Source organism: Berkeleyomyces rouxiae (assembly GCF_048999995.1).
Source record: "Berkeleyomyces rouxiae strain 22BRR77 chromosome Unknown BrBRR77_ptg000002l, whole genome shotgun sequence".
In the NCBI taxonomy this organism is placed as follows: Eukaryota; Fungi; Ascomycota; class Sordariomycetes; order Microascales; family Ceratocystidaceae; genus Berkeleyomyces; species Berkeleyomyces rouxiae.
In genome coordinates this window covers 4,052,138-4,077,822 of record NW_027396492.1, presented here as the reverse complement: position 1 = coordinate 4,077,822, position 25,685 = coordinate 4,052,138, and the positions used below count along the sequence as shown (strand labels likewise).

Genomic DNA, 25,685 nt, shown 5'->3' with positions numbered 1-25,685 from the left:
ATGTATGTATGTATGTATGTATGTATGTATGTATGTATGTATGTATGTATGTATGTATGTATGTAACTGGCCATGTATAACTCTGTAAACCTGCACATGCACGGCGGCCTCCAGAGGGTGGCCCGGGTGGCTCTTCATTTCCATTGTCGATTCATTTAGTTCCATGTCGCCGTCCACTGGCTTACACCGGCGGCACTTTCTTCTTCGACATGTAGTCAATAGCAGTCGTAGTACCTGTATACAAAATAGAGAGACAGGGTTGTGCCAGATCCTCTTTGCATCCTCATGCCGGTTTTTTTTCAACGGTTGCCGGCAGGTCATGTTACAGAAGACAGACTGGTGGGCTTTGGGCTTTATGATTGGCTTTCGGTTCCCAGGGACACTCTGTGTATCCAGCGCTTAACTGGCACTGTCAATTTGCCGCAGTTTCAACACCAGTACGCCATAAACGGCTGATAGGGCGCGTTCCTGTTTCTTGACCCTGAGGCTATGCCCTGTGACAAGACAACAAACAAGAAAAGGGCGGAAGGGATGAAGTTGCCTCAACCAGACTGTGGAAGTCTGTGTGTGTGGACATGTTGTATATACGTATCCTTGTATTGGCAGGTATTCCATGTAGTTAAGTACTATGTGGTTATAGTTGACCTGGACATGTTCTAGTTGCAGCCCCCCTGCCCCCTCTGCGCTGGCATTGGCTGTTAACAGACAGAGTGCACGGACGTGAGACGAACAGCAAAAAGAAAACAACGGCCAGTAGAGCCGGGAGTCTATGGCCGCCGCGAGCCAATCAACTCGACCTTCCATGCAGGCTTGTGTTTCCTTTCGCTGGCCAGCCAAGCAAGGCGTACCAGCGGCCGAGGGAAACCCAAAGCCATATGCCGAGGAGGCCCGTCTCAGGACCAGGCGGTGATATGTGTCGTTAGGCCTGGCGTGCTATTGCTTGGGATCCGACAAGTATGAGGTCCCGGGTCACCGCCAATGTCATGTTGCATTTTGAGAGGCAGTCTCCGGTTCGGTTGAGGCAAAACACTCACGCTCCAGGAGCCTAGCGAACGAGATGGTTTCTGGTGGAATCTTGGACATCCAATCAAATCAGGGGCGCCCATGCCATCCACCTTGGCTGTATCTTGGCCCCTGCGCCGAATCATCAACGACTCACGGGCTACATTCAATTTCTAAAGTCATTTCAATCTCGTGTTGGGGAATGGTGCCGTGATATTACACTCGGGTCATATCACGTGTATGAAGAAGAAAAATCGTTCGTCGATCTTTAACGCCGTGATCTCAGTGTTCATGAAGTCTGGTAGCTACAATTCATAAACTTGTGTCTTTCAAAAAGTCCCCATGTAACTTTGCTGGTTGTACAAGCAAGCCAATGTTCACCCGAAACCAAAACTGGCAAGACCCTGATCTTCTTTCCTTTGTTCCATGTGCTGAGTCATCTATCGATAACAAGGACCCCACTTAAATTTTGGTCCATCGCAAGACCAAAGGCTTTTTTTTGCACACGATGACGGATGGCGAGCTGAGCTCATGTGAGCCAAAAGTCTTGCCATAGCAGTGACCTTCCACGACTCTCCTCTTGTCTCTTTCGCTCTACAGCCTTGCCATTCTTTTCGACAGCCGAAGATGGGTAAACGACAGCCCCGCGACCGCGAGGCCGACGCGCTCTTCCAAGATGGCCCAATGTCCATCCGCAAAAAGCAAAAGATTATCCACGAGGCGCCGACCTCCGAGCCCATCACAAGCAGTCGCCAAATGCGCATGCTGCTCTCCTTTGATCAGGACGCGCGCAAAGCCCGCCACGGCTTGCAGTCATTTAAACTGTTCCTCGACAGCCTCAACTCGGCGGCGGAGGGCGATGCCGAAACGGCTAAGAACCACGAGATGCTGGCACTCTACCTCGAGTCTACCCAGCCTTCGCCAGATGACGATAATGCAGTATATCTGGACGGCGTCTTTCAGACCTGGGCCAACGCGGTCCAGACGCACAATGATGGGCTTTTGTCTAGTGTGGCCGTGGTCCTCTCCTTGTTACTCCAAGTCATCTCTGCAGACCTGAGTCTTGTCCGCCATGGTATGGGCATATGCGAGGCCTTGCTACAAGAGCGTCATCTTAGACTGATAGCCCGGAACCTCTCTTCCGATCCTTCCAAGGGCTTCGTGATCTCGCCGACACTACGCATGCTTCGTGAAGTCATCAGCTTGGACGGTGGTGTGTTTGCCCGCAGAGTATTCAGAGGCCGCCAATACACGCTTGCAGAGTTCGTGCGTAATCTCGAGGTTAAGCACAACTCCGAAGGCATGGAAGATGTTACCAAGGCTTCAGTGCGCACCAATTCTATAAGACTGTTCACAACCCTCCTCAAATACCTACCAGCTAACGACAGAAAGGAGCTGGTTCTGACGCGAGGTCTCATGTCGCATCTCACTTTCCTATTGAAGGACGATGCTCCCTCTGTCTTATCTGATCTCATTGAGAGCTTCACCAAATACTTTCTCACCGACTCCAAAATTCCCCCGCAGTCCAAGTCTCTCGCATTCTCGGCCAAGATTCTCGCTCGCCTCCTCAATCTCTACAACTACAGTCATGACGCCAACAGCCCCGTCACTATCTCAGACAAGATCCACAGCTTTCTCATGCTGGCTTGCACATCAAAGGGCTCTGGAATTATGCTGAGCTCAACTGGCTTTTACCCCGAAGGCTTAGACTCCACAGCTGCCAACTCGACTCGCGACTCGGCCAGCATCATGGGCGTTGAGAGTCTGTCATGGATGGATCGCTACAAGAGCGAAACCCCCGTTGTCAACGCAGCCTTACTCGAATTCACACTCAAGCTCCGACCATGGGCTAACCTCAAACACAGCGAGCTGCTGGTTGGCTGCTTCAGCGCCTGTCCCGAGCTTGTCGCTTCCTACTTCCAAAAGCAGATTGCCTTTACATTCGACCCTAAGCTATCCATGACCTGGATTGGATATGCTGCCTTCCTCTTCAACACCATTCAGCTCTCCCTGCCCAAGGACTTTGGCGATGCGACCCGCCTTGCTGCCGATATCCCACCGCCGGCTTCAATTGTGCTTGACAACATCCTCCCTCCCGCTCTCAGTCAAAAGGTTCTCACGCGCTGCTTGGATCCCAAGAGTCCTCTTGTTTCCTTCTTTGCTACTCGCTTACTAGTTGTCGCCATGCAAAAGCTGCAAGAAGCTCTCAAACTCCACCAAGAGGCGTCTGAATCGCCTGTTTGGCGCTATGCCCAACGTAAACTCTTGGATGACTTTTGCCATCGCATTCCCGATATGAAGGAAGTTATTCGCTCTTATAAGGCCATTCCTGCAGGGAGTGTGCTCCATAGAGCCACGGCTAGCCATCTTCTTGCGCTTTACTACAAGCAGATTCCCCAGGTGGCTCTTGCTGCCAACTTTGATGCTTCTTCTCTTCTCATCAGCACACTGAGCCGCCTTGAGACAGAGTTTGAAAATCCCAAGGACAAGGCTGTCGTTCTAATCGAGCTTGAGAACCTACTCGAAATTGCCAGTTACTCTCCCGGCATGCGTTGGTTCACCAAGGTCGAGGGTCTTCCCATGTCTCCGTTTACAGCTCTTCTACAACTCGCCTGCAACAAATCACATACCTTTCACTCAACAAGGTTAGAAGAGACGCTTTTGTCTATTGCTTCCGAGCACCAAGTGGTTTCAAAATATTCAGGACTAAAGCCATTGATAGAGGCTGTCAGACAAACTGAGGATATATCCGAGGAAGAATGGTCTATTCTCGACAACTGTATACAAAGAGCATCAGCCTCTCCTCTCAAATACCTCGATCTTTTACAAGAGTTCAGTGGAGAAGGCAATGTTGTTGGATCCGAAAAGCCGAGCCTGTTACTGGTCGCGCTTGCTGACCAGGTGCCTCATGCATGCAAAACTATGGATGATGATGTGCTTGAATCTCTTGCTGGGTTGATATCAGAATACGCATCTCTTCTAGTTTCTTCCAATGAATCAGTCTCTCTAGTCACGGCTCTTTGCATCAGAATGAAAGAGCATCTTCCCTGGTTGTCACTACCCAAGGTTTCCGAAGCCACACAGACAAAGGGTGTTGTTCCCTCTAACGGCACTGCTATGGACGTTGATGCTTCAGAGACTGAAGCCATATCTAGCACCGAATATGCTACTGCTCTAGCAGCTATCTGTGCAGACATGGAAGATTTCGAACTTGATAACTCGGCTCTCACTCGGTGGGTGAACAAGAACGCAGAGGACCTCATCGATGATGGTTACGCGGTGTCCGTGTTTAGACTTTTACGGTCCGAGCACACTAGCATTCGCCTCGAGGCTCTCATCAACCTGCGCAAGATGGCTGTCAAAATCAAGGAGTCATCTCATCCCGAAAAGGAACAGGTCTGGCTTTTAATTTCAGAGCTGGCTGAGTCCTGCCAGAGCTTGGTATCCCGTAGCCATGCGCCCTCGCAGTTTGTAGCTTTTGCCTCTCATTCTCTCAGCATCATTGCAAATCCTCTTCACGCCTTGTACCCCAAGATCAACCGGTTCCTCACCAAAGGCCCCATCTGGTCGGCCACTAAGCTCCCTGTCATCCATGACATTCTCCATGGCGAACCTTCAGAGGACGACAAGCTTTACATTGAGCTCAGTTGGCTGTTTTCCTATCTCCTTGACTCTCTACAGACCAAGGAGGATCTTTCTATTTTCTACCGCAACAACTGGCTGGAAAAGATTCTGTGTGCTGGCTGCAATCCCAACTTCCGGGTGGGCCTTCGCGCAAAACTGCAAAAGCTGGTGTACAAAATCACGTGCCTGGAGGGTGGCAGCACGATGCTGATTACTCGGTTCGGCATTATCAGCTGGTTGAAGACGCAGCAGGCACAGATGCGCCAGGCCTCGGAAGTGGCAATCTACAAAGCTCTGATACGACGCTCGTGGGAAACATGCAACAAAGAGCACGTTGAGAAATGGAGTGGCGAGAGTGTCTCTTGGGCCGTCGATGCGCAAGACAACGTTGGGTCGGCTTGAGCAAGAGGTCGAGGACCTTTGCTTCAAGGACTGAGGGGCACGGAACAAAAATGCATAGGTAATACAATATACATGGAAAGGTGTAGTTAGTGATGCAGCACAAAAAAGGAATAAAGTGCGTTCAAATGCCCAAATCCAGAACCCCTTTTATGATGCATGTCTTGATCGAGTCCATGTCTTAGGGTCTGGCACGTGACCCTGTCAGCACCTCCAACCCTAGGCGCAGTGCTACGCTGCGCCGGCGTTGGAGACGCAGGCAGGTTGACAGGCTCAAGCGAACCCTTTTTTGGATGCAGTGATGTCGGAAGAGGCCAGCGAGGACTGGTTCGGAAATATTGTGAGGCTTTGTGTGTGTCGGAAAGAGGCCCAGGTATGTGGACGCTGGAAATAGCACATGGCTGTCGAAGTGGTTCGACAAGCAGAATAGAGGGCAGTTGGCTTGACTGAGATAATAATAGGTGCAGTAAATAACTAACTACAGAAGTTTGAGCATCTTCCCCCCTCCCCTACAGCGCAAAGGCCTAAATAAAGCCACTGTCTGAAGCCTGGAGCCTGAAGACTCAAGCCTAAACCCAGATGCCCGCTGCCTTTGCCTGCCGCCCTCCTTCAACGCTTCCCCCTTGATAGCACAGCAAGACAAGACAAGGCCAGCCTTTTTATTCGGAGCTGAAACCCTTTGGGGTGATCTCATACAGCTCCGTTCCAATCTTCCCATAGTCTAATAACTATGCTAATATTCCCACCCACCTGGCAAACTATCTTAACTTATCCGCCTATTCATCCATCCCATCCTCCCATCCACATCCACACCCACATCCACATCCACCTTTTGACACCACCCACCACCCAACCCTTTTGCCTCGCAATTTTTCTCGCTCCCACCTCCAATCACCGCAAACTTCATCAACTGACGGCCGCCTGCTGTCCTGACTCACCGCTCTGTATTTCTTACGCTCAACTTTAAAACTCCCTGTCCAGTTATCGCCGCTCCCGCCCAATCGCCCGCCGCCAGAGAGAGAGAGAGCACCCGCCGAAAAAAAGCTGTCTGGTGACTCTTTTCACAGCCGCACTGTCTCTGACACCGCGTTGGCCGGAAAGTCTCGCCCGGATTGCTACGGCACGCCGTTTCTTTGGCTTCTCGCCCTTCGACCCCCCGCTCTCATCCGCCACCAATCCCGCATCAACTGACTCAATCTGTCCCCTGCCGGATCTACCATTTCTCCGCCCGCCGCCCAAGAACCGCCTTGGCCACCAGCGGCTGTCTCATCTCCCCCCCGCCTTCTCTGCAAAGACCCGTGATATGTGCTGCCGGCTCTGATATCCCATTCTTCATAATCGACCCCCAACCACCAACCCGACAATGGCTATCCGATACGAACATAGCTTGCTCCTCTTCCTGCGGGACTCTCCATTGTGTGTGAAGCCGAAATCGCTGCCGCCAGAGGAAAGCTGGATTGGGTATGTTCTATTCCATTTCCATTGACTAAACATTGTACCATTGTTTTTCAGTAGCAACTAACATGTGGCCACTACGCCTGCTAGATCCAGGCAAGATCGCCGCCAGCCTATAAAGACGCCTACCCACCAGCCCAAGATCGACTCCCCTCTTTTCACTTCCACCCGCCGCCTCCACGGCGACCGCAGCACCTTGCCCCGGCACAATGGTATGTCCATCAACCCGTCCTGCACTTCCCCCACTCAACCCTTCATCTTCTAACCCTGCAGCTCCAGACTCTGACGATCCCATTGGCCACTTCCGCTCTACGTTTGCCTCCTCGACTCCAAGATCAAGCAAGTTTTCTGAACCTGACAAACAAAAAGATGGCGAATTCCCCGACCGGTTTTCCCATCACCGAAATAACACCGATACAGACTCGCGCGATACTCGTGGCTTCCGTCGCCGTGACGACCAGGACTCCGAGGGCTGGAGCACAGTCCGTCCGCGTAAGAGCTTTGGGGCCGAAGGCGCCGAGCGGTTCATTGGCCGCATGGGCGGCGGCGATCGGTACAATGAACGTCGAACCCGCGATCTTGACCGCGAAGACGATGGCGAGGGACGCCCACACAATGCCAACGGCGCCCACGGCCCAAAGTCAAAGGACGGAACTTGGTTTAGAAATGGCAGTTCCGAGACTTCTACCGGCCGCACCAACGACCGTCTCGACAAGGTCAAGACTGCCAGGAGCTGGCGCGATCGTGACGACTCCATTGAAGATTCATACTCCGGCAACAACCATCGGAACTTTGAGCGTCGGTGGGCTCGGGGCGAGCAGTCGCAGCGCCAAGAGCGCAACCCAGAGTGGATGGATGAGCCTGCTGGAGAAGAGTCCAAGACCCATAATGCGGAAGACTTCCGCAAGTTCATGGAGGAGCTCAAGAGCCGCGAGAACCGAAAATCTGGCAAGGAACCCGATGGTCACGGCGAAGGTTCTGCTGAAAATGACAATGATCACATAACATTTGGCTCCAACGATGATGCGCCCTCCACTCAGCAATCTATGCCTCCCAAGAAAATTGATTTGGGCCCCGACAAGTTCTTTGCTTCGTACGCCAGTGGAACCACGACTGAGAAGGGAACCCCCACCGGTGAACCTACTGAAGCCGCGGCAACTGGCAAAGGCGGCGGTAAATCGCGCTTCATGTCGCTATTCAATGCCAGTGCTTCTCATGAGGACGGCCTGAGACCTGAGCACTTTCAACAGGGCCCTCTTTCCGCCCCCATTCCCGGCCACGCCCCCATTCCCGGACTTGGTGGTATGCTTCCCGGCATCCCGCTCCAGGAAAATAGTGAGTCCTCGCAATCGAATGACCAGGCTGCTTTCCAGCAGTTGCTGTCAAAACTGAAGATCTCGCAACCAACTCCAGGCCCTGGGACTCCAGGCTTTCAGCCTCCCTCACAGCCCCAGTCGCAGCCCCAGCAACCTCGTATGGGTATGCCGCTTCCCGCTTCCCATCCTCCAAACGACTCCGAGTCCGGCGTTGAACCTAGTCTTGGCCCCGCTCCTAGCCAGGCCCCTGTTTCCGGTCCTCCTCCTGAAATATTCCACCAGTATGGCCGGGAACCTCCTATGCCGCCTCATACCATGCATGAAGCAATGACGCCTCAACCTATGATGAACCCTGTTCCTCCGCCCATGCAGCTTTTGCAGTCTATTGTGGGCAACCGCCAACAGCAGAGTGCTCAAGGCAATCGTGCCGATGCCAATGGCAGCAACTCTAACAGCAACACCGAGTTTTTGATGAATCTTATGCGCAAACAGCCCGAAGCTCCTATTGATCCAAGAATGCCACCTCAACAGCAACCACAACCTCAACAACAACAGCAGCAGCAGCAACAACAGCCCATCCAGGGCCACTCCATTCCCCAACAGCAGTCCGCTCCGCCTATGATGCAGCAGCAGCCGCCCAAACCAATGCACATGCCCACTGGTCCCCATGGCCTCAGCGAACGCGATGAGTTCTTGATGCAGCAGCAGAGACTGCAACACAACATGGTCGCCCAACAGCAAGGCCGCGGAATGCCTCCAATCCCACGCGGCATGCGCCCTCCGGGCTTCATAGATGATTTCCATCACGAAGGTGGCGACCCGCGCCAGCAGCAGATGCCCCAGGCCAATCAAATGCTGCAGAGAGGCCCGCCCAACGTTGAGCCCATGGCTGGCGGCCCTGGGCCCAACCCGAACCAGTGGATTCCCGGCGGCCCTCCGCTCCCCAACCAGCAGCGTCCGATGATGCCTCCCCCGGGTCTGGCCGCCGGCGGTCCTAACCTTGGCCGCAACGCCCCTCCGCCTGGAATGTTCCCGGCCAACTTCCCCATGGCCGGCTTCCCGCCCGATGGCATGCCTCCTGCCGTTATGCCGGGTATGCCTCCACGCAACATGATGCCCCCGCCCGGCATCTACGGCGGTACTGCGCCACCGCCCATGAACTTCTACCCACCCCCCGGCATGAACTACCAGGGGCCCCCGGGTCCAGATGTCTCTGGACACTACGGCCCTGGTCCCGGCCCCGGTCCCGGCGGCCCATACGACGCTCGTGGTGTGCCTCTTGGAGGACCGCAGCGCGGCGCTTATCCCCGACAGTAAATAAACCCCACCTGGTAGCTTTTTTTCTCCGCAAAGCACTGCTGCTGCACTCGTGTAGCAGGCGTCCGTCCTACATTTGTCTAGCGAGGGTAGTGTGCTCATATCAATGAACCAGATGGCTCTATATCGAAAGCATTGTTTCAATATACTCAAAGTCGGGTGGTATTTCCTTGGCCTCGTGATTTTTTCTTTTTTTTTTCTTTTAATGCAGTGAACGTGACTGAATGTGTGAACTGTCCTTTGATTAATGCAAGATGGGTCACGATGGGTCTAGAAAAAAAATTAGGAAATGCAAGCACTTGTGACAATGTAGTTATCTGTGTATAAAAAAACGCTTCTTCTACCTTGAGTAGTACCTCTCCTGTCTGCACGTCCAGCAACACGCAAAACCACTACAAGAAAAAGCCCACTCTCACTTTTTGAAAAAGTGGCGCTTCTTCTTCTCTTTATCCTTCTTATCCTTATCCTTCTTCTTCTCATCAGGCGAATGAGCATGCGACGCACTAGACATGGCCGAAGCCGACGACGGATGCGCCGCGTGCATGGGCCGCTGCGGCTGCTGCAGCTGCTGCGGGTGCGGGTGCGGGTGCGGCATGCCTGGCGCCGATGTGCTCAGCTTCATCTGCGACATGGCGGCGGTCGGCGGCATGCTGCCCCCCGTGGGGCGCGGGGGCATGCCGCCCTGCGGCGGAGGCATGCGCTGCTGGCTGCCGCTGGAGGGCATGCGTTGGCCGGAGCCGTGCGGAGGAGGCGGCGCACCGGGGCCGCTGCCGGGGCCGCGGCCATGGCCCGGCTGGGCGGTGGGGTTGGGCGGGGGCGGGTTGGGGCGGTGGTTCTCGAACAGGTGGGCGGGGGGGCGTTGCCTGGGGCGCATCATGGGGATATCGAGGGTCTTGGGGGGCATGCTAAGGTCGGAGATTTGGCGGACAAAGAGCGCGGGCGTCTGCATGTGGCTGGAAATAAGGTAGACGTCCTTGTTGTGCTCGTGTGCGATTTCGTAGCAGCACCTGCTTTCGCTGTACGTGGCGCCGCCGGCGACAAAGATGAAGTTGCGCTGGCGGTTTTCGGGCTGGCGGCGGCCCGAGGCGGCCCAGTTGCCGCGAGCGGTGCGCAGAGAGCCGGATTGCGCGGCGATCAGATCTTCGTTTGGGTTCTGCGGCGGGATGACGTAGGGGAAGGCGTCTTGGCGCAGGGTGCCCTTGGAGATTTCTTCCAAAACGTACTTCAGCACGGGTTTGAAGCGGGAAAGCGTGTATTCTTCGTCGACGGGTTGAGTGGTGTCCGGGGCGAACAAGGGTTCTGGAAGTGGTCTGGGGTCCTTGAGGTCGCGGGTGGCCAAAGCTCCAAGCCCATTAAGGTTGAATATCAAGTCACGATCCTGGAGGGGCAGTTGGGAGTGTGCCAATAAACGGTTGATGTCCTCGGTAATGATGCCATCTCTGAAAAGAATGTACATGATGACGAGGCGCAGGCGATCCGAGGACGGAACAGCATCGTCGTCGAGAAGACGGACAACCTGCTCCAAAATACCCTTGGGCTTTCGAAGGTCCTCGTCCAGGCCAGTAGCCAGCGTCTGTTCGACAGCGGCAACATCTGGTAGCTTGCGCTGTTGGAAATAGGCCATGCACTGTTCTGCCATGTTGATGTGTAGTGAGTAGGCCTCTTTGGTCTCCTGGAACTGGGGAAGCCCGGCCATCATGTCCTTGATGGTATTCAAGGTAGTCTTGCTTTCATCGGGATTCACAAAGTTGTGGTTGGCAGACATGAACTTTTGCAGCTCGGACATCAATCTGCCGATTGTATCCTTCATGTGACGATGGCGGTTTTCAGTCCAGACTTTATCCTTTTCTTGGAGCTCCATGACCTTGTTTTCCTCTTCGGGGGTGCCTTGGTTGATGACGACGGAGTAAGTGACCTTGTCGCCTTCCTCGATGGACAGCAGATCATGTGCCATGGCCTGGTAGGTGAATTCGTGTAAGATGGGGGCCATGAGATCCATGGACCGGTCGGTGATTAGGAGGGTGCCTTGGGGACGGGAGGTCTTTGGTGGGAAGTCAGGGAAGCGGCGGGCATAGTTGTCGAATTCTTCCTGGACGAATCGCGCAAGATGGGTGCAGAGTACCGAGGCTTCGTGGCGGGGGTTTGGCGGCATGTAGTATCGGACTTTCGGGGCCTCGCCCATGGTAATGCAGACACTGGCGATCTATGAGAGAGACAGGGTCAGCTTCGCATCGCATTTGCATGAGCCGGGCCGGCGCGGACGGGACGGGCAAGAAGGAGCGTGGCGTACCTTTTGGGCGAGGACACGCATGTGAGGCGCGACAAACTCGTTGCAAGCAGAGTGGAAGAGCAAAGGGAAGCTCCACGGATCTTTGAAGACTACCAGGTGCGACTCGCGGGGGTGGAAGTCGATCATGAGCACCTCGAAGCCGCGGATCATGCGAGCAGTGGGCGACTTGTGGATGCGCTCCTCGTCCTTGGGCAGCAGACGGCCGGTCCACAGGAGATATGCCGAGCGGTAGCGACGGTGTTCCATGTCGGCAAGAAGGCAGTCGACGGCGAAGGAGGTGTTGGAGAGGAAGTAGATGGCGTCCATGTCGGGGTTGGGTTCTCGGCGGTCCTCGAGGATCTCGATGTCTGGGCACGGCAGAGAGCAGCAGGGTTAGCCGGGGAGCGAGAGCAGGGCTTCTGGGGGGCGGGTGCGGGCGACGCACTCATGATGTTCTTGTTGAGAATGTCATCGTCGGGAATGACGCTCAGCGTCTGGCGGGAGGTCTTGTCGCAAATGAGGACTTTCCACTGTGCGCAAGCAGGAGATCAGTACACGGACGGCGGCGGCGGCAAGGGGCGGCAGGCTACGTACATCTCCACGAGTAACTCTTTCGATGGCGCTCAGCATCACTGGAGACGCATGTGGCAATGCCATGTGTTAGATGTCATGTTGGCGGGCTATCGGATTGTGGGAGCGGGGTCACGTACCTTGGCGATGCTCTTCGATGACGGATGACGACATGGCGGCAGATACGGGGCGTGCGGCAGATACAGAGACGCGGGGCCGGAGGCGTTGATGTGGCAGTCGTCCAGGAGCGTCCGGGCGAGGGCGGGCGGGCAGAGAAGAGAGAATGAGGCTTGTGTGGTGTGGTGAACAGGGAACAGCTAACCAGGCCCGGTCTCGTTGTTCTTGCAGAGGGGCTTTGCTGTTGTCACACGGCCAGGCGGGGATGAAGCGGGACTTTCAGCGGGTTGGAAACAGCCTCGGCGGACGGCGGGCGGCGGCGAGCTGAGGACTTGGGCACAGCGGAAAATGAGCGGCGGAAGACGAACAGCAGCAAAGGCCGAGAGAGCTGGCACAGGTAAATAGAACCCCAACTCCAGGATTCCAGGGGCTGGCCAGCTGAAGCTTGAGCGCTAAGATTGAGGGCCGTCGGGCCTCAGGTTTTGCCGCAGGTATTCTGGTGGGGTTTCAGGGCTCGCGTGTGTTTCTGCAGAGGCCCCTGGCGCCCTGGCTAGGGCATGGCAGCACTATAACACCGCTGTAACACCGCTGTAACAGCACGACTGCAGTGCAGCCGCGATAGCCGCTGTAGCCGCGCTCTGCTAACGCCGCCGTTATGCACTTGTAGTTATGATAGTCAACTATACGCTCAGATTACCAGCTCCCAACTACATGCTCCCCTTGGACAAGTACCGCAGCACGTCATCCTTGGCAAAGAATTCGTCGTGAAGGCGCCGCGCCTTCTCCTGCTCCGCCTGCCGTGCTTTGCGCTTCTCCTTTGCCGTCGGTACGGCCGGCTTTGCCTTGGCCACACCGCCCGGGCCCGGCTTGGCCGGATCTTGTTTGTACCCAATGCCCGTGCTGCTGTCCTTTGCTTTGGGCTTGATTGGGTACTGCATCCCCTGCTCTTCGACGCCCAGGCCGTGCCGCGAGTCCGGATCCCAGCCATACGCCCGCAGATAGTTCAGTCCCATGCGCGATCGATCCAGCGCCGAGGGCGGGTGGGAGTGAGGAAGCGAGAGCTGGTGGGCTAGCGAGGCCTCGTGGTCGCTCCACGCCTTGGGCCCTCTTGCTGTGCCGATGGTGATGTTGCAGATGTTGCAGAAGAGCGTTTCTGGTGTGCCTGTAGACTCTGCCGTCGAAGCGGCCTGGCCGTCTGGCACTGCATCGCCAGGATCGGCGCCGGTCTCTAGCTTAGGACCATCCTTCTCCCCCATCACAAGCCGCAAATAAGAGTCAGCCACGCTGGCATCGCGGGCATTGGTCGTAGTGTTTTGGGCAACTGAAAATGTACCATCTGGGAGACTGGCCTCTACAAAGACAACCTTTTGTCTTCTTATTCCAGACGAGAACGGTCTCTTCAAGTGAAGGGGGATATCATCTGAGTCTAGCTCATGTTCGCTATTATTATCAGCTGGGCTCATTGAAAATGCGACAAAGAAGACGGGCGCTGCTGGACGAGAAAAAAGAACAAAAAAGAATAAGATGTCTGGTTGGGTTGACGTTGGCAGTTTTGGTACATTTCAAATGGACGAGTGCAAGTATAAGGGTTACCAACTGCTGACTAACCCACGTTGCTTACTTTCACAACTGTTGAAAGTAGAGCTCCCCAGGAAGTACTGGAAGGTTCCCTCAGCTCGCTCGTCTATTAGTTACTTAGCTGCCACTTTTGGCTCTGTGGCCTTTCCTTGCAAAGCCACCACCACGCCATTCCCCGATTTCGCCTTGTTGGACTGTCCGCCGAATTCCTTTGCCAGCTGCAACAAGAAATGCACACGCTGAATTAGCCCGCCATCGCCCTTTTGCCTGTGCGTGTCTCTACTTGCCTCGAACACCACCACCAACAATGCCCATTCCCTTCATCTTCTACGTCATCGACCACGGAGCGCCGCCATGGCTGGCCAACAACTTCTTGACCATGATCAAGGTCGCCGCAGCCGTGGGCCTTTTGACGCTCGTCCGCCTCTATGCTGCTGGCGCAAAGAATACGTCCGAGCGCGATATGCATGGAAAGGTTGTCTTGATGACGGGCGGAACGTCCGGGATAGGTGCACATACGGCCTTTGAGCTGGCGAAACGGGGCGCCCAGCTGATTCTACTGACCCAGAACTCGCTGGGAGAGTCCTACGTGGCAGACTACGTGCATGATTTGCGCACTCGCTCCAAGAATGATTTGATTTACGCCGAAAAGGTTGACTTTTCCAGCCTCCACAGTGTCCGACAGTTTGCGACGCGATGGATCGACAATACGCCGGCACGTCGTCTTGACTCCATTATCCTGTGCGGTGCTGCAATGACCCCGCCGGGAAACCCTCGCCGGCTGACGGGCGACGGCCTGGAAGAGTCTTGGCAGGTCAACTTCTTATCCAATTTCCACCTACTCAGCATATTGGCCCCCGCCATCAAGGTCCAGCCCTTTGACCGTGATGTGCGCATCATCTACACCACATGCTCTTCATATATTGCGTCAGAGACCCTGAGCGAGGGCCCTCTTGTTCTCAGCAAAAAGGAATGGTCCCCTGGGAAGGCCTACGCCAAGAGCAAGTTGGCCATGATGACGTTCCTCAACTTTTTCCAGAAGCATCTCGATGCCCACAAGCGGCCTGATGGCCTGCCAATGAACGCGCGTGTCATTATCGTCGACCCTGGGTTTGCCAGAACTCCCGGAACTAGACGCTGGCTGACGCGCGGGTCTCTCTGGGGTCTTTTCCTGTACCTCATTGGCTATTTCCTTCCCTGGCTACTCCTCAAGAGCCCCCAGGAGGCTTCTCAGTCGATTCTGCACGCCTGCATGGACCAATCCCTCGGCGCCAACATGTCGGGCACCCCCGGTGGACAAGTGCGCCTCGTTAAAGAGTGCATGCAAGTGGACTATGCCCGCAAGGATATTGGCATTGAAGAGACTGCAAAGCGACTGTGGCAGGAGAGTGACAAGCTCATTGAAAAGACCGAGAAGGAGCAGGCGCTGGTTCGCGCGCGCCAAAAGAAAGAAGAAGAGGAAAGGGAAAAGGAACAAGAGGCAAAGCGCAGACTCGAGGAGATTGACGGGCTCGTCCAGGCCATCAAAAAGGGCAAGAAATCGGACGCAGCCAAGGCGAAGCAGCGCAAGAAGGGCAAGACGGTCAGCTTCATGGATGTAGGGGACAGCAAGAAATAGGGCAGCCCCCGATAGATTAGAGCTTCGTTTTTGTTGCGTTGGAGTTACTGGACTGGGTTTGGTGGTATTAACTTGTATTTGTACTTGTAACTACAGAATATGAGCTAGTTCGTTGCTAGTTGTCAATGCGATCTTTCTGACGACCGGCTCTCCATTGTTCTTCTGGCTATGGATGGGCGAACTCTATCACGTGACTCCTCTTTTGCCTAGTTAGACCTCGGGATACCATGGTTGCATCATCCGTATCACGCATAGTTATTTGCAAGTTAACAGCTAGTTACTCCATACATTGGCTAGATCTCTTCCCACCCAGAACATCTCCTTTGCTCATCATCACCACCAAACTCGGGAAATGCCCTCGCTTCCCAGCCTCCCACAAGCCCCGAGGCTGATACCATCTCTCGCCCCCACAAGCACCAGAAATCCAGCTCTGTTTGACCCCGCTGTTGGCCATCCTATATTCTTCACGGAGCGACTGCAACCTTCGAGTCTTGCCCACGGCCACCCCAGAATCAGCTCGCCGGCCACCCATGGCTACATGTACGTTCCGTTGAAGGGGAACCAAGCCTCCAGGCCTTCCAAGCTGTGAGAGGCTATGCTGAACGGTTGTTTTCGGCATCGGCGGAGGTTGGCGGACAACTGCGGTTCATAGAAGAGCAGATAAATCACATGGCAATGCGGCGCAGATGCAATTAATGAGAACTGAAATTCAAGACATCTCCCAGCGACTGGAAACACTAGGGGTTGGAGATCTAACGATATACTATATGCATGGCTTGCTTAGCTGCAGAACACAGGAGAAACGAGAATGGGGAGTTAATAATCAACACAGAATGGCAATGCCCAACCCCAAAACAAAAAGAACAAAAAAGGCCTGTGAGCCGGGGTCTTGTATCCTACTAGCCCCGAAGAGCAAGGACAATCACCAAGATGATAATGCCAACCACGCCGCCAATCGTCGCCATAAGCTTCACATTCTTCCACCACATGTCGCGTTTGAGCCCTCGGCTGCGGACGCGGAACTCCTGCGCATTTCCACCCAGTCTGTCGGTCCGATCAACCAGCTGGTCCATCCGCTCGCCGCGCTCCATGAGGCCCTCAATGTTGCGCGTCATGATGCCGCGGACATCCTCGATTCCCTGCTTGACCGTGTTGAGCGAATCGTTGTGGCCGTTTTGCGCCGAGCCAAACTCGACCATGAGCGACTTGAGATCGGGGTTGAAGCTGGCGGCGCCATAGTTTGGGAGATCGGCGTAGTTGAACGAGGCCTCGGGAAACTGTGCAAAAAACCGGTTGCGGATCTCGATCAAAAAGGCAAACGGAACACGGCGTCCGAGAGCCGACTCGGCGATGACGAGAAAGGTCAGGCCGCCGGCTGACGGCTGTGCGCCATGCTCCGATGGGCTTTCGGAGATGTAGTGGATGTGGTTCGAGCCGTGGGTGTAGGTGACCTTTTGCGAGGTGGCGTGGTCAATCTTGGGCAGGACGAGAGAGGCCAGCGAGGAGGCGCCGGACGCAGCCGAGGTCGTTTCTTCGGTGAGAATGGTGGTGTTATGCGCAACACATGCGCTGTTTTTTCCCCTGGTCAGTGAGAGCTTGCGAAACATCTGGGAGACTGGGGAGAGCGTACTAGAGCAGAGGTGTAGCGTTGGAACTAGAAGAGGCCATGTTTGCCAGGAAGGGTTAATACGGCTCTAGGGCGGCTGAAATGAGACTGTGGACGTTGTGTTCGTGGTGCCGTGTTGGAAGCAAAAGATGCAGCGGTTTGGTGGGAGAGTTTGCAAAAGGGCAAATAAGCCTTGGGATGGGAATTGGGACAAAGGAAGACGCAATGACGACAGCCACCTCAGACAAGTAGCAGATTTTTTGGGATTGAGAGGCTGCTAACCCCAATGCAGTTAAAGTGGCGGGTTAGGTGGCGAAGACGGTCACGTGTACGCGCTGGCGACAGGGGTCCTCTTGGCGTCGGTCGCACACTGCCGGTGACATTTTTTTTTCGTCTGGTGGAACTCTAGCGACATCTTGAGGCTGTGTGAACCATGCAGAGATCATGTTTTCCAGGAATCTCAATCGTTTATCACAACCGCCAATCGCCCACTTAAGGCGCCACCGTGGCGTGGCCGCGGCGACGCCGTCTGCGTCTCACTATGAAAGCATCAGTCTGCTGAGAGCCTTCTCAACCACGCCGGCTCACGAGAGAGGCAAGGCGAAGCAGAAGCATGTCCACATGCAAAAGTTCAAGCTGCATGGCACCTACAAAGTGCCTGAGGAGGAGGTGCGGTTTGCCATTGAGACGGGCGAGGTGCCTGCAGTTCGACCGCGGCCCAAATCAAAGCACCAGCTGTTCCACGATGTGGTCTTGGTGCAGTTCGCCAAGCTCGCGCCCGGCAATGCGTCGGCCGAGATGGTGAAGCAGCAGTTTGGGTCGTTTGGAGTGAAAAACCTGTCCCAGTATCTCAAGGAGCGCGCCCTCTTCCGCCAGGCAATCGACCAGTCTCTGACCTCGTCGGCATCCGGGTACCGTGGCAAGGGCGATAACCCGCTCTACTATTCTCTGCGCCAAAAGTTCATTCGCGAGGGATACAAAGGCCTACAGGTGGGTCTTTCTTACGCCTTTCAGATGTTCTTGTCCCGCCACCACTTTTCCGAGTCCGTAACCGCACACCAAACGAAGCTCGCCGACCTCCGGTTCCCGTGGGAATGGTTCCCTGCTACGCGCGCCATGCAGAGAACTGTCCACCTGCATGTTGGTCCCACAAACTCGGGAAAGACTTACCATGCCCTCAAGGCTCTTGAAACCGCCCGATCAGGAATCTACTGCGGTCCGCTCCGACTGCTAGCACACGAAATCTACTCTAGATTGGAAGCCAAGGGCAAGCCGTGTGCGCTCATGACTGGAGAGGAACAGCGGATCCCCGAAGACGTCGATGACTACTACATCAGCTGCACGGTTGAAATGGCACCTCTTGGTAAACAGGTGGATGTTGCCGTCATTGATGAAATCCAAATGATTGCCGACACGGACCGAGGCTCTGGCTGGACCACGGCCTTCTTGGGTCTGCAGGCCAAGGAGCTGCATCTTTGCGGAGAGGAGCGGACGGTTGACATAATCAAGTCGCTGTGCGAAAGCATTGGTGATAAATGCATTGTCCATCACTACAAGAGGTTGACGCCGCTTCGGGCCGCAACCACGCACATTGAAAAGCGGAACAACTTTGCCGATCTTGAGCCGGGCGACTGTGTCGTCGCCTTTTCTAGATTCGATCTCCACGATCTCAAGAACACTATTGAAGAAGCAACGGGCAAAAGATGCGCCATCATCTACGGCAGTCTCCCCCCAGAGGTGCGTGCCCAACAAGCATCGCTGTTTAATGATCCCGACAACGACTACGACTTTTTGGTCGCCAGTGACGCCATTGGCATGGGCTTGAACCTGGAAGTCAAGCGCATCATCTTCAACACGACAACAAAGCACGATGGCTATTCGTGGAGACAGCTTACGGTGTCAGAGTTGCGTCAGATTGGTGGTCGTGCGGGCCGCTTCAAGACTGCTCGGCAAGGCATGATTAACGATGACTCTGAGGAAAACAAGGTCGGCATTGTCACGGCGCTGACAGAAGATGATTTGCAAGTGGTGCAAGAGAACCTGTGGAAGGACGCACCATCCATCAAGGCAGTCTCTGTGTTTCCTCCAGTCTCTGTGATTGAACAGTTTTCCCAGTACTTTCCCGCCAACACGCCCTTGCAGTTTGTCCTACTCCGGCTCAAGGAGCTGGCGACGCTTTCCTCGCGCTTCCGCATCTTCATCAAGGACGAGCTGTTCAAGGTGGCCGAGATTATCCAGCCTTTCCCCATGTCAATCCACGACCGCTGCGTGCTCCTCACTGCGCCCGCCTACCTGCGTGATCCACAGATGCACAAGGTCCTGAGAGCGGTGGCTCGGTGCATTTCGCAGATGGACAATGGCGAGCTCCTTAAAATACGCGAGATTCTAGTCGAGACCCTCGACATCGACCCCAAAAACGTGCCGGAAAAATCGCACGGCGACTACCTCCGCGCGCTTGAATCGCTCCACGGCTCCGTCGTGCTGTACCTGTGGGTGTCGTACCGGTTCCCGACCGTCTTCACCAGCCAGAAGCTGGCGTTTGAGCTGCGTCGCAGGGTGCAGGCTAGAATCAACGACGCGCTGGAGAAGATGAAGTCTATTGATCTCGAGGCTCTGGAGCGCCGGAGAATGAACCAGCGCACGCTTGCTCGTATGCGCGAAGAAGAAACCGACGGGCTGGTGGACAGAGAGCCCGAGGAAGTCGAGTCGATTGCAACGTGATGGAGTTTAGCGACGGGCTCCCTTGCTTGTTCTCCCAGAATGGCCCAAGCCTGACGATAGTCCATGCCGGCTTTGTGTCAGTCGGCACTCTCGCCGGGGCTGCTTGTATTCTACTTGTATCAATATCTACATAGACACAGTCTCGCTCTGTGCAACAACAACAATCCCCATACAGACAAAACTCGATTTGCGGTTCTGGTCGGTTGTCCTTTGTATTTCTTTTTTTTTGGCGTTTTCTTTTCGGGGGAGGGGTTTGGCTGCCGGAAAGAAGTTTGCTCATCTCGGCCGTCTCTGTATGATAGAAGAATGAAAAAAGAGACATAAAATGAACTTGGCCAAATAGCTGTGCTTGCTTGTATCTGAATGCCTGTCAGAAAAGCGAGTAGTTGCCATTCTGCCCCTCTGCCCCGCTTTACTGCAGCAGACCAGGCTGGGCTTGGAGGAAGCTACCCCCCTGTCTGCACCTTCCATTTGCAGGAGCCGGAATAGCTATAAAAGCCCGCCTGCCACATGGAGATCTCGAGGGTTTCTTGACTCAGCCCCATCATCTTTTTTTCATCTTTTTCTTTCTTTCAATAGACGCCATCGCTCTCTGCGCCATGGCCGATCCTGCCCCCAACGCCATCTCGTTCGTGCCGCTCGAGGCCAACCCGGAGCTTCTGACTGCGATGCTGCACCATCTCGGCATGCAGAAGACGCTGGGCGTCCATGACGTATGGTCGCTGACCGACGAAGAAATGCTCAACTTTCTGCCGCGGCCCGCGCTCGCCCTGCTGCTTGTGTTCCCGGTTTCTGCCAAGTACGAGGAGCACCGCCAGGCCGAGGATGCCGACAAGCCGCTGTACAACGAGCGCGGCGACGACCAGGTTGTCTGGTTCCCGCAGACCATCCGCAACGCCTGCGGGCTGATGGGCCTGCTGCATGCCGTCAGCAACGGCCCGGCCCGCGGGCTGATTAGTGAGTATTCCCGGTGTGTTGTTGTGATGACGCTTCTGTGGTGGCTAACTGCTCGTGTTTCCACGACCTGCTGCAGGCCCGGACTCTATCCTGGACAGATTGCTGCAGGAGGCAATCCCGCTGCCAGCCCGTGACCGTGCAGCTGTGTTGGAGAAGGCCAAGGACCTTGCTGTCATCCATGCCAACACGGCCGGCCAGGGCGCGACGTCGGCGCCCGAAGCAACAGACGAGGTTGATCTGCACTATGTCTGCTTTGTCAAGGGCAATGACGGGACTCTATGGGAGCTCGACGGCAGACGCAAGGGGCCCCTGGAACGCGGGCATCTCGGCCCCGACGAAGATGTGCTGAGCCGCGCAGCACTGGAAAACGGGCCCCTCAAGTTCCTAAAGGCAGAGGCAGAAGACTTGCGATTCAGCTGCGTGGCGCTTGCTGAATGAGTTTTGTAGGACGAAATACACGTCACGTCAGCCAGATGGCTTGATTCCGGATGCACATATCAGAGATCAACCAGCAATATGGAAGCGACAAACACTGTATTGTTCATTGAAACGTTTAGTAGCGACATGAATTCATACTCCTGCTCAACAGATCCCATCTCATCAACTAGCTACAAATATCAAAGACCTCATGAAAAAGAAATAGAAAAAAAAAGGACAGCGTGAATAAAGGGCATGGCGAAAGAGTCGACGAGAGAGGGCAAACGATGGGGGCAAAGAGGACCGGTTTCCGATGCAGATGAAGAAAACAGACAGAACGAGGAGAAGACCGGAGGGCTGTGGGATCTTGAGCGCAAAAGAAGGCCATGTCATGTCATGGCTCAAGCGAGGTTGAACGTAAAGGGTATGTAGTTGAATCATAAACAAAGAAACACAAAATCAAGCAAGCAATACGGCGTGTATCATGAGAAGCAAACATGGAGGAGGCGGTCGTTCATGGGCCTGGAGTGGCACAGGCTCAGGGAGATGATTAAGGCGGAGAGGGAGGAAGCGAGGCAGTCGGGCCGGGCCGGGCCGGCTGCTTCAGCGCGGAGCGCGGTTAGGCCTCCGCGTGCCATAGGGCGGCAGCGGCGGGAACGGGTCGTGCTCGTAGTCAAAGTCGGCAAAATGGTCCGGGTCTTCCTCGGCAATGGCCGACTGGTAGCGCCGGCCGCGGGCAGCATGCGGGTAGTGCGACGACGGGGCGCTGGCCAGCGACAAGTGGCGCGGCGGGCTGTCGGGCGGGATTTCGGGGATGGTCTCAAACAGGCCGGGCAGCTGCAGGCCGGCCAGGCCAAAGCCGTTGTCGCGGAACAGCAGGTTCTCCTCGCTCGCATAGACCTCGGAGTCGACCTGCTCGAGGCTGCGCTTGTCGAGGCGCGCGCCGGCGTGCGGCGCGGCGTCGTGCGCGTACGGCGCCGGCGCCTTGAGCGCGCCCGACTGCGCCTGCTGCATGTAGTAGGCGCTGGTGGCGTCGCGCGAGCTGTGGCGCGTGAGCAGGGCGGCGAGCATGCGCTGGTCGGGTGTGGCCGGCACTTCGATGGACGTGTTTTCCGTGTAGCTGGTGCGCGGGCGCGGCGCGGAGTTTGAGTGCAGCGACGAGTTGGTCGGCGTCGTCGAGGACGAGACGGACCAGTGCCGCGCCATGCTGGAGTGCGGCCGGCCAAAGTCTTCCGGCTCGTCGTCGTGCGCGAGGGGGCCCCGGTGCGGGCTGTAGAGCAGGTCGGTGGTGCTCCCTGTGCGGTAGCTCCGGCGGAGTACCTCTGGAGGGGCAGTTAGCGTCTGGTCGGCGGTGGCGGTGGCCGGCGTGGATATGCATTCATGTGAGTACTTACGGGGCGATGGCGCGGCCAGGGATTCGGGCAGTTCCGCGTCGAAAGAGTCACGGAAATCGATGTTCCCGAAGCCCGCCGTTATGGTGTCGACCAGGTTTGCCGGGCTGGATCGCGCATCAGCCGGCTTGTCGGGGGTCGACGGCCGGGGGGATCTGCTCGCCAGGCGGTGGTGGGTGTGCTTCCCCCTGAGTTGCTCGGGGCTTTGGCCCTCTTGGCTGTCGCGGTTCCATGCCTGGACGCGGTTGATGACTGAGGACGAAGGCGACTGGCCGCGGCGCGGGCTCAGTTCCAGTTGGGAGGCGTCCACCAGGTCGCGGGCCCAGGGCCGGTTCGGCCGCGGCGAAGCGGACGGCGAGGATGGCATGACAGACGAGTGGAACGCCGTGAGGCGGTGTTGGCTGATGATGGACGCCGAGTCGGAGATGGCGTAGTCGGAAACAGCACGCCGGTCGCGGTGTGATATGGCCGTGGCAGGGCGCAGCCTGGACGATTCAATGGAGCCCGACCTCCGCATACGGCCTGTGCTCTCGCGCGACGACGAGGGCCGGAGCGGAGGCGCGGGCACGGCCAGGTGGGCGTACGGGAGGGCAGTTGAGATGGCGAAGCTGTTGCCGGCATTGTTGCGGTCGGCCACGTCTTCGCCGTAGTCTCGCACGCCCGTGGCCTGCACGCGGGACAGCAGATTTGAGTGCTTGATGACGCTCTGGGCGTCCAGCACGTCGACAAAGGCGCGGTTCGTGCGCTGGGCCGAGCCCAGCGTCGAGCTGTTGCGCTTGTGGCTGTGCGGTGGCGAGACGGAGCTGGCCAGCGGCTTGACGGCCGGGTGGTTGTCGAAGACGGGGTCTGGCGCGGGCAGAAGGCGTTTGTCGGCGGGCGCGGGCACGGCGTCGGCGGTGCCGATCGAGGCGGTGGAGAATCGCTTGGACTTGCGCGACATGGGCCGCGATATTGACGGCGTCCGCCAGGGAAACGAGGACGTCGCGGGCGACTGCGGCAGCTTGCTGCCGACATCGAAGCTGACGCGCGTAGAGGGCGGGCTGGGCAGCAGCGGCAGCGGGACTTGGTCGCCGGCGTCACTCCGCGGGAGCGCGTTGAGCTTCAGTGGCGGGAGCAGCTGGTCTCCGGCCAGAGCCGCGGGTTGCCTGCGCGCATCGAGATCCGGGCTAGAGATGTTCCTCTCGCTGCCCACGTCCTTTGCTGCGAGAGCTGGTTCCCAGGCGTTAGTGCGTGTCACGGCGGAGGATCGCGGCCGGCGGAGACCAGCAACGGGCGCGTCCACGGCGCCCTCGCGATGCACTGGACTCTTACCTTTGAAATACTGCTCTGAGGAAATAGCAGCCGCTGCTGCTGCTGTCGGCGGCCGGTCACGCTTGAGGAACCTGAAGAAGCCCATGCTTGGTGCGTGGATTGCGGGAGTGGTGCACAGGCTCTCTGAGCAGCCCGAACGTAAAGGCTTCCCGGGCCGGGCAACAGCCAGATCAGACGCTGGCTGAGGCCGCCAATGGGGCACAAGCGGTGTTCAGGCGTGGAATGGCGGTCTTGTGGGCTGCACAGGACAGCGAGTCCCGCACGCTGGCGTCTTCCAATGCGCGGTGAAGGGCGAGACGAGACGAGGCGAGGCGCGGCGAGAGAGCGAGGCGAGTGAATGTGCAGTGCAGCAGTGTGCGGACAGGATCAAAAGGGATACTGGACAGACGCTGTGAAGTGGGTTGGAAGAGCAAAGAGTGAGCGAGAAGAATGCTTGCCTTGCAGGGAGCGGGCGGCGTGTGGATAAAAGGAGCATCAATATGTACTCATCATCCTGGCGCAGGTTGTAGTTATAGTATAAATCCTGGTTTTTTTTTCTTTCAAGTGGCAGAGGCCAGGCCCAGCTGATCGAAGGAAGAGCGCCAGGTCAGCCAAGCAAAGAAAACGAGCGAGAATTTAAAAAAGAGACCAGACGCAAGAAATAAAAGCACCAGACAAGATAAGCCTCAAGTGGCAGGACAGTTCCAGTCGGACGGGGGGGAGCGGAGGGAGAGTCTCTTTCTAGCTTTTTGTTTCTTTCTCCTACTCGCCTCCTCCTGGCGCCCCTGTCGCGATCGAGGCACAAGGAGCCAGGGGGGAGGGGGGTTCGCACAGAGAACCAACGACCCTGGAGCTGACGGCCAGCGACAATAACACATAGAGCTTGGCTCGCTAAGCGTCGCACGCCCGCAATAGCACCAGAAGAAGAATAACGGCGTTTCCTCGTCCATGGCGAATGGCAAAGACCGGCTCGGAAACATGACTTGCTGCCCATCTCGCGCCCGCCAAGCGGCTGCGTCATCGTGGGGCGGGCGATCAGACACGATACGCAGCCCAAGCAAGCGAGTCGACGTCCAGCACGCACCCAGAGCACCGGCCAAAGATGCCCCAGACGCTGGGCCGGGCGCACGAGTGGCGACAGCGACGCGGGCCAGACGACGCCGCAGCCACAGCCGCAGTCTGGCAAGCCTCACAAGCCCACCCAGGAGGAAGCAGAAGAGGTCGGGGCGTGGATTGAAGCAAGCGGCGCCGAGATGTCGTCCACCAGAGCAGAAAACACACACTTGCCCACGCCATTTACGGGCCCCTGGAGCGAGAAGGCGGGTGCGACCAGGTGTCCAGGTTCACCCCGGCCTCGTGGCCACGGACCCTGGCATGTCTCCCCTTTCCAAGAGTGCCTGTCTCTTGTCTTTCTGCAGCAGCCGGAAGCTTGTGCAGCACCACTATCCATGTCTTGCCTTGCCCACGCCTCGATCCAGAACAACAGAGAGACAGAGAGAGACATGGCCTAAACACCCAGTCACGCCAATGCCCTCACGGTCTCGTTGGCTGTACATCTCAGTGCTCTGTTCTACTCAAGAAACCTCAACGAAAAAAAAAGGGGAGAAGAAAACTACAACATGCGGGTTCATCGGTTGTTAAGGCTCGGGAATCCTTACTTCACCAGCACTCCGAAAATGTCCGTGCAGCCAAAACAGTGACATGAAAGTGGCAGACGGGCTCTCTCAGCCCTCGATTACACCCACAGAACAGCAATCCCTTCTGGTGCGGCCGCCGGGAAAACAATGAAGCCAGAGTTCCACCGATCATGCGGCCTCGCGGCCAACCGCCGATTCTCAACCAGCTTCCAACGCCCTCCACGTCTGCACAAGACAGCGGCAGCTCCTCGTCCCGCGCTTCTTCTCTGCTTCTCCTGCATCTTCTCTGCTGCGTCTCAGTTGCACATGAAACGCCTGTACCTGCATTCGCGAGTTGCTTAGACCAGTCCCGAGTGACTAGCAGTCGATCGGGTTCTCTTGCTCGGCGCTAAGAACCAGGT

General features: G+C 56.4%; 9 protein-coding genes across 9 annotated transcripts; 5 read left to right on the top strand and 4 right to left on the bottom strand.

Moving 5' to 3' along the window:
• Window positions 1-1,629: 1,629 nt before the first annotated feature.
• Window positions 1,630-5,028, top strand: BROUX77_002716 (uncharacterized protein; the record flags this gene model as incomplete). The annotated part of the gene is made up of 1 exon (XM_073747287.1): window positions 1,630-5,028. The coding sequence occupies one exon, from the start codon at window positions 1,630-1,632 to the stop codon at window positions 5,026-5,028; it is 3,399 nt and encodes a 1,132-aa protein (XP_073607798.1).
• A 1,360-nt stretch (window positions 5,029-6,388) lies between these two features.
• On the top strand, window positions 6,389-9,113 carry BROUX77_002715 (uncharacterized protein; the record flags this gene model as incomplete). The annotated part of the gene is made up of 3 exons (XM_073747286.1): window positions 6,389-6,486; window positions 6,571-6,692; window positions 6,760-9,113. 3 exons carry the CDS (start codon window positions 6,389-6,391, stop codon window positions 9,111-9,113), a joined length of 2,574 nt encoding a protein of 857 aa, XP_073607797.1.
• Window positions 9,114-9,525: 412 nt separating this feature from the next.
• BROUX77_002714 (uncharacterized protein) lies at window positions 9,526-12,126 on the bottom strand (the record flags this gene model as incomplete). Its single annotated transcript, XM_073747285.1, has 5 exons — window positions 9,526-11,316; window positions 11,404-11,750; window positions 11,828-11,912; window positions 11,977-12,014; window positions 12,093-12,126. The coding sequence occupies 5 exons, from the start codon at window positions 12,124-12,126 to the stop codon at window positions 9,526-9,528; spliced, it is 2,295 nt and encodes a 764-aa protein (XP_073607796.1).
• A 650-nt stretch (window positions 12,127-12,776) lies between these two features.
• On the bottom strand, window positions 12,777-13,532 carry BROUX77_002713 (uncharacterized protein; the record flags this gene model as incomplete). Its single annotated transcript, XM_073747284.1, has 1 exon — window positions 12,777-13,532. The coding sequence occupies one exon, from the start codon at window positions 13,530-13,532 to the stop codon at window positions 12,777-12,779; it is 756 nt and encodes a 251-aa protein (XP_073607795.1).
• Window positions 13,533-13,954: 422 nt separating this feature from the next.
• Window positions 13,955-15,265, top strand: BROUX77_002712 (uncharacterized protein; the record flags this gene model as incomplete). The annotated part of the gene is made up of 1 exon (XM_073747283.1): window positions 13,955-15,265. The coding sequence occupies one exon, from the start codon at window positions 13,955-13,957 to the stop codon at window positions 15,263-15,265; it is 1,311 nt and encodes a 436-aa protein (XP_073607794.1).
• An 899-nt stretch (window positions 15,266-16,164) lies between these two features.
• BROUX77_002711 (uncharacterized protein) lies at window positions 16,165-16,933 on the bottom strand (the record flags this gene model as incomplete). Its single annotated transcript, XM_073747282.1, has 2 exons — window positions 16,165-16,834; window positions 16,896-16,933. The coding sequence occupies 2 exons, from the start codon at window positions 16,931-16,933 to the stop codon at window positions 16,165-16,167; spliced, it is 708 nt and encodes a 235-aa protein (XP_073607793.1).
• A 559-nt stretch (window positions 16,934-17,492) lies between these two features.
• BROUX77_002710 (uncharacterized protein) lies at window positions 17,493-19,592 on the top strand (the record flags this gene model as incomplete). The annotated part of the gene is made up of 1 exon (XM_073747281.1): window positions 17,493-19,592. The coding sequence occupies one exon, from the start codon at window positions 17,493-17,495 to the stop codon at window positions 19,590-19,592; it is 2,100 nt and encodes a 699-aa protein (XP_073607792.1).
• Window positions 19,593-20,191: 599 nt separating this feature from the next.
• BROUX77_002709 (uncharacterized protein) lies at window positions 20,192-20,987 on the top strand (the record flags this gene model as incomplete). Its single annotated transcript, XM_073747280.1, has 2 exons — window positions 20,192-20,549; window positions 20,626-20,987. The coding sequence occupies 2 exons, from the start codon at window positions 20,192-20,194 to the stop codon at window positions 20,985-20,987; spliced, it is 720 nt and encodes a 239-aa protein (XP_073607791.1).
• Window positions 20,988-21,569: 582 nt separating this feature from the next.
• On the bottom strand, window positions 21,570-23,753 carry BROUX77_002708 (uncharacterized protein; the record flags this gene model as incomplete). Its single annotated transcript, XM_073747279.1, has 1 exon — window positions 21,570-23,753. One exon carries the CDS (start codon window positions 23,751-23,753, stop codon window positions 21,570-21,572), a length of 2,184 nt encoding a protein of 727 aa, XP_073607790.1.
• Between the last annotated feature and the right edge of the window lie 1,932 nt (window positions 23,754-25,685).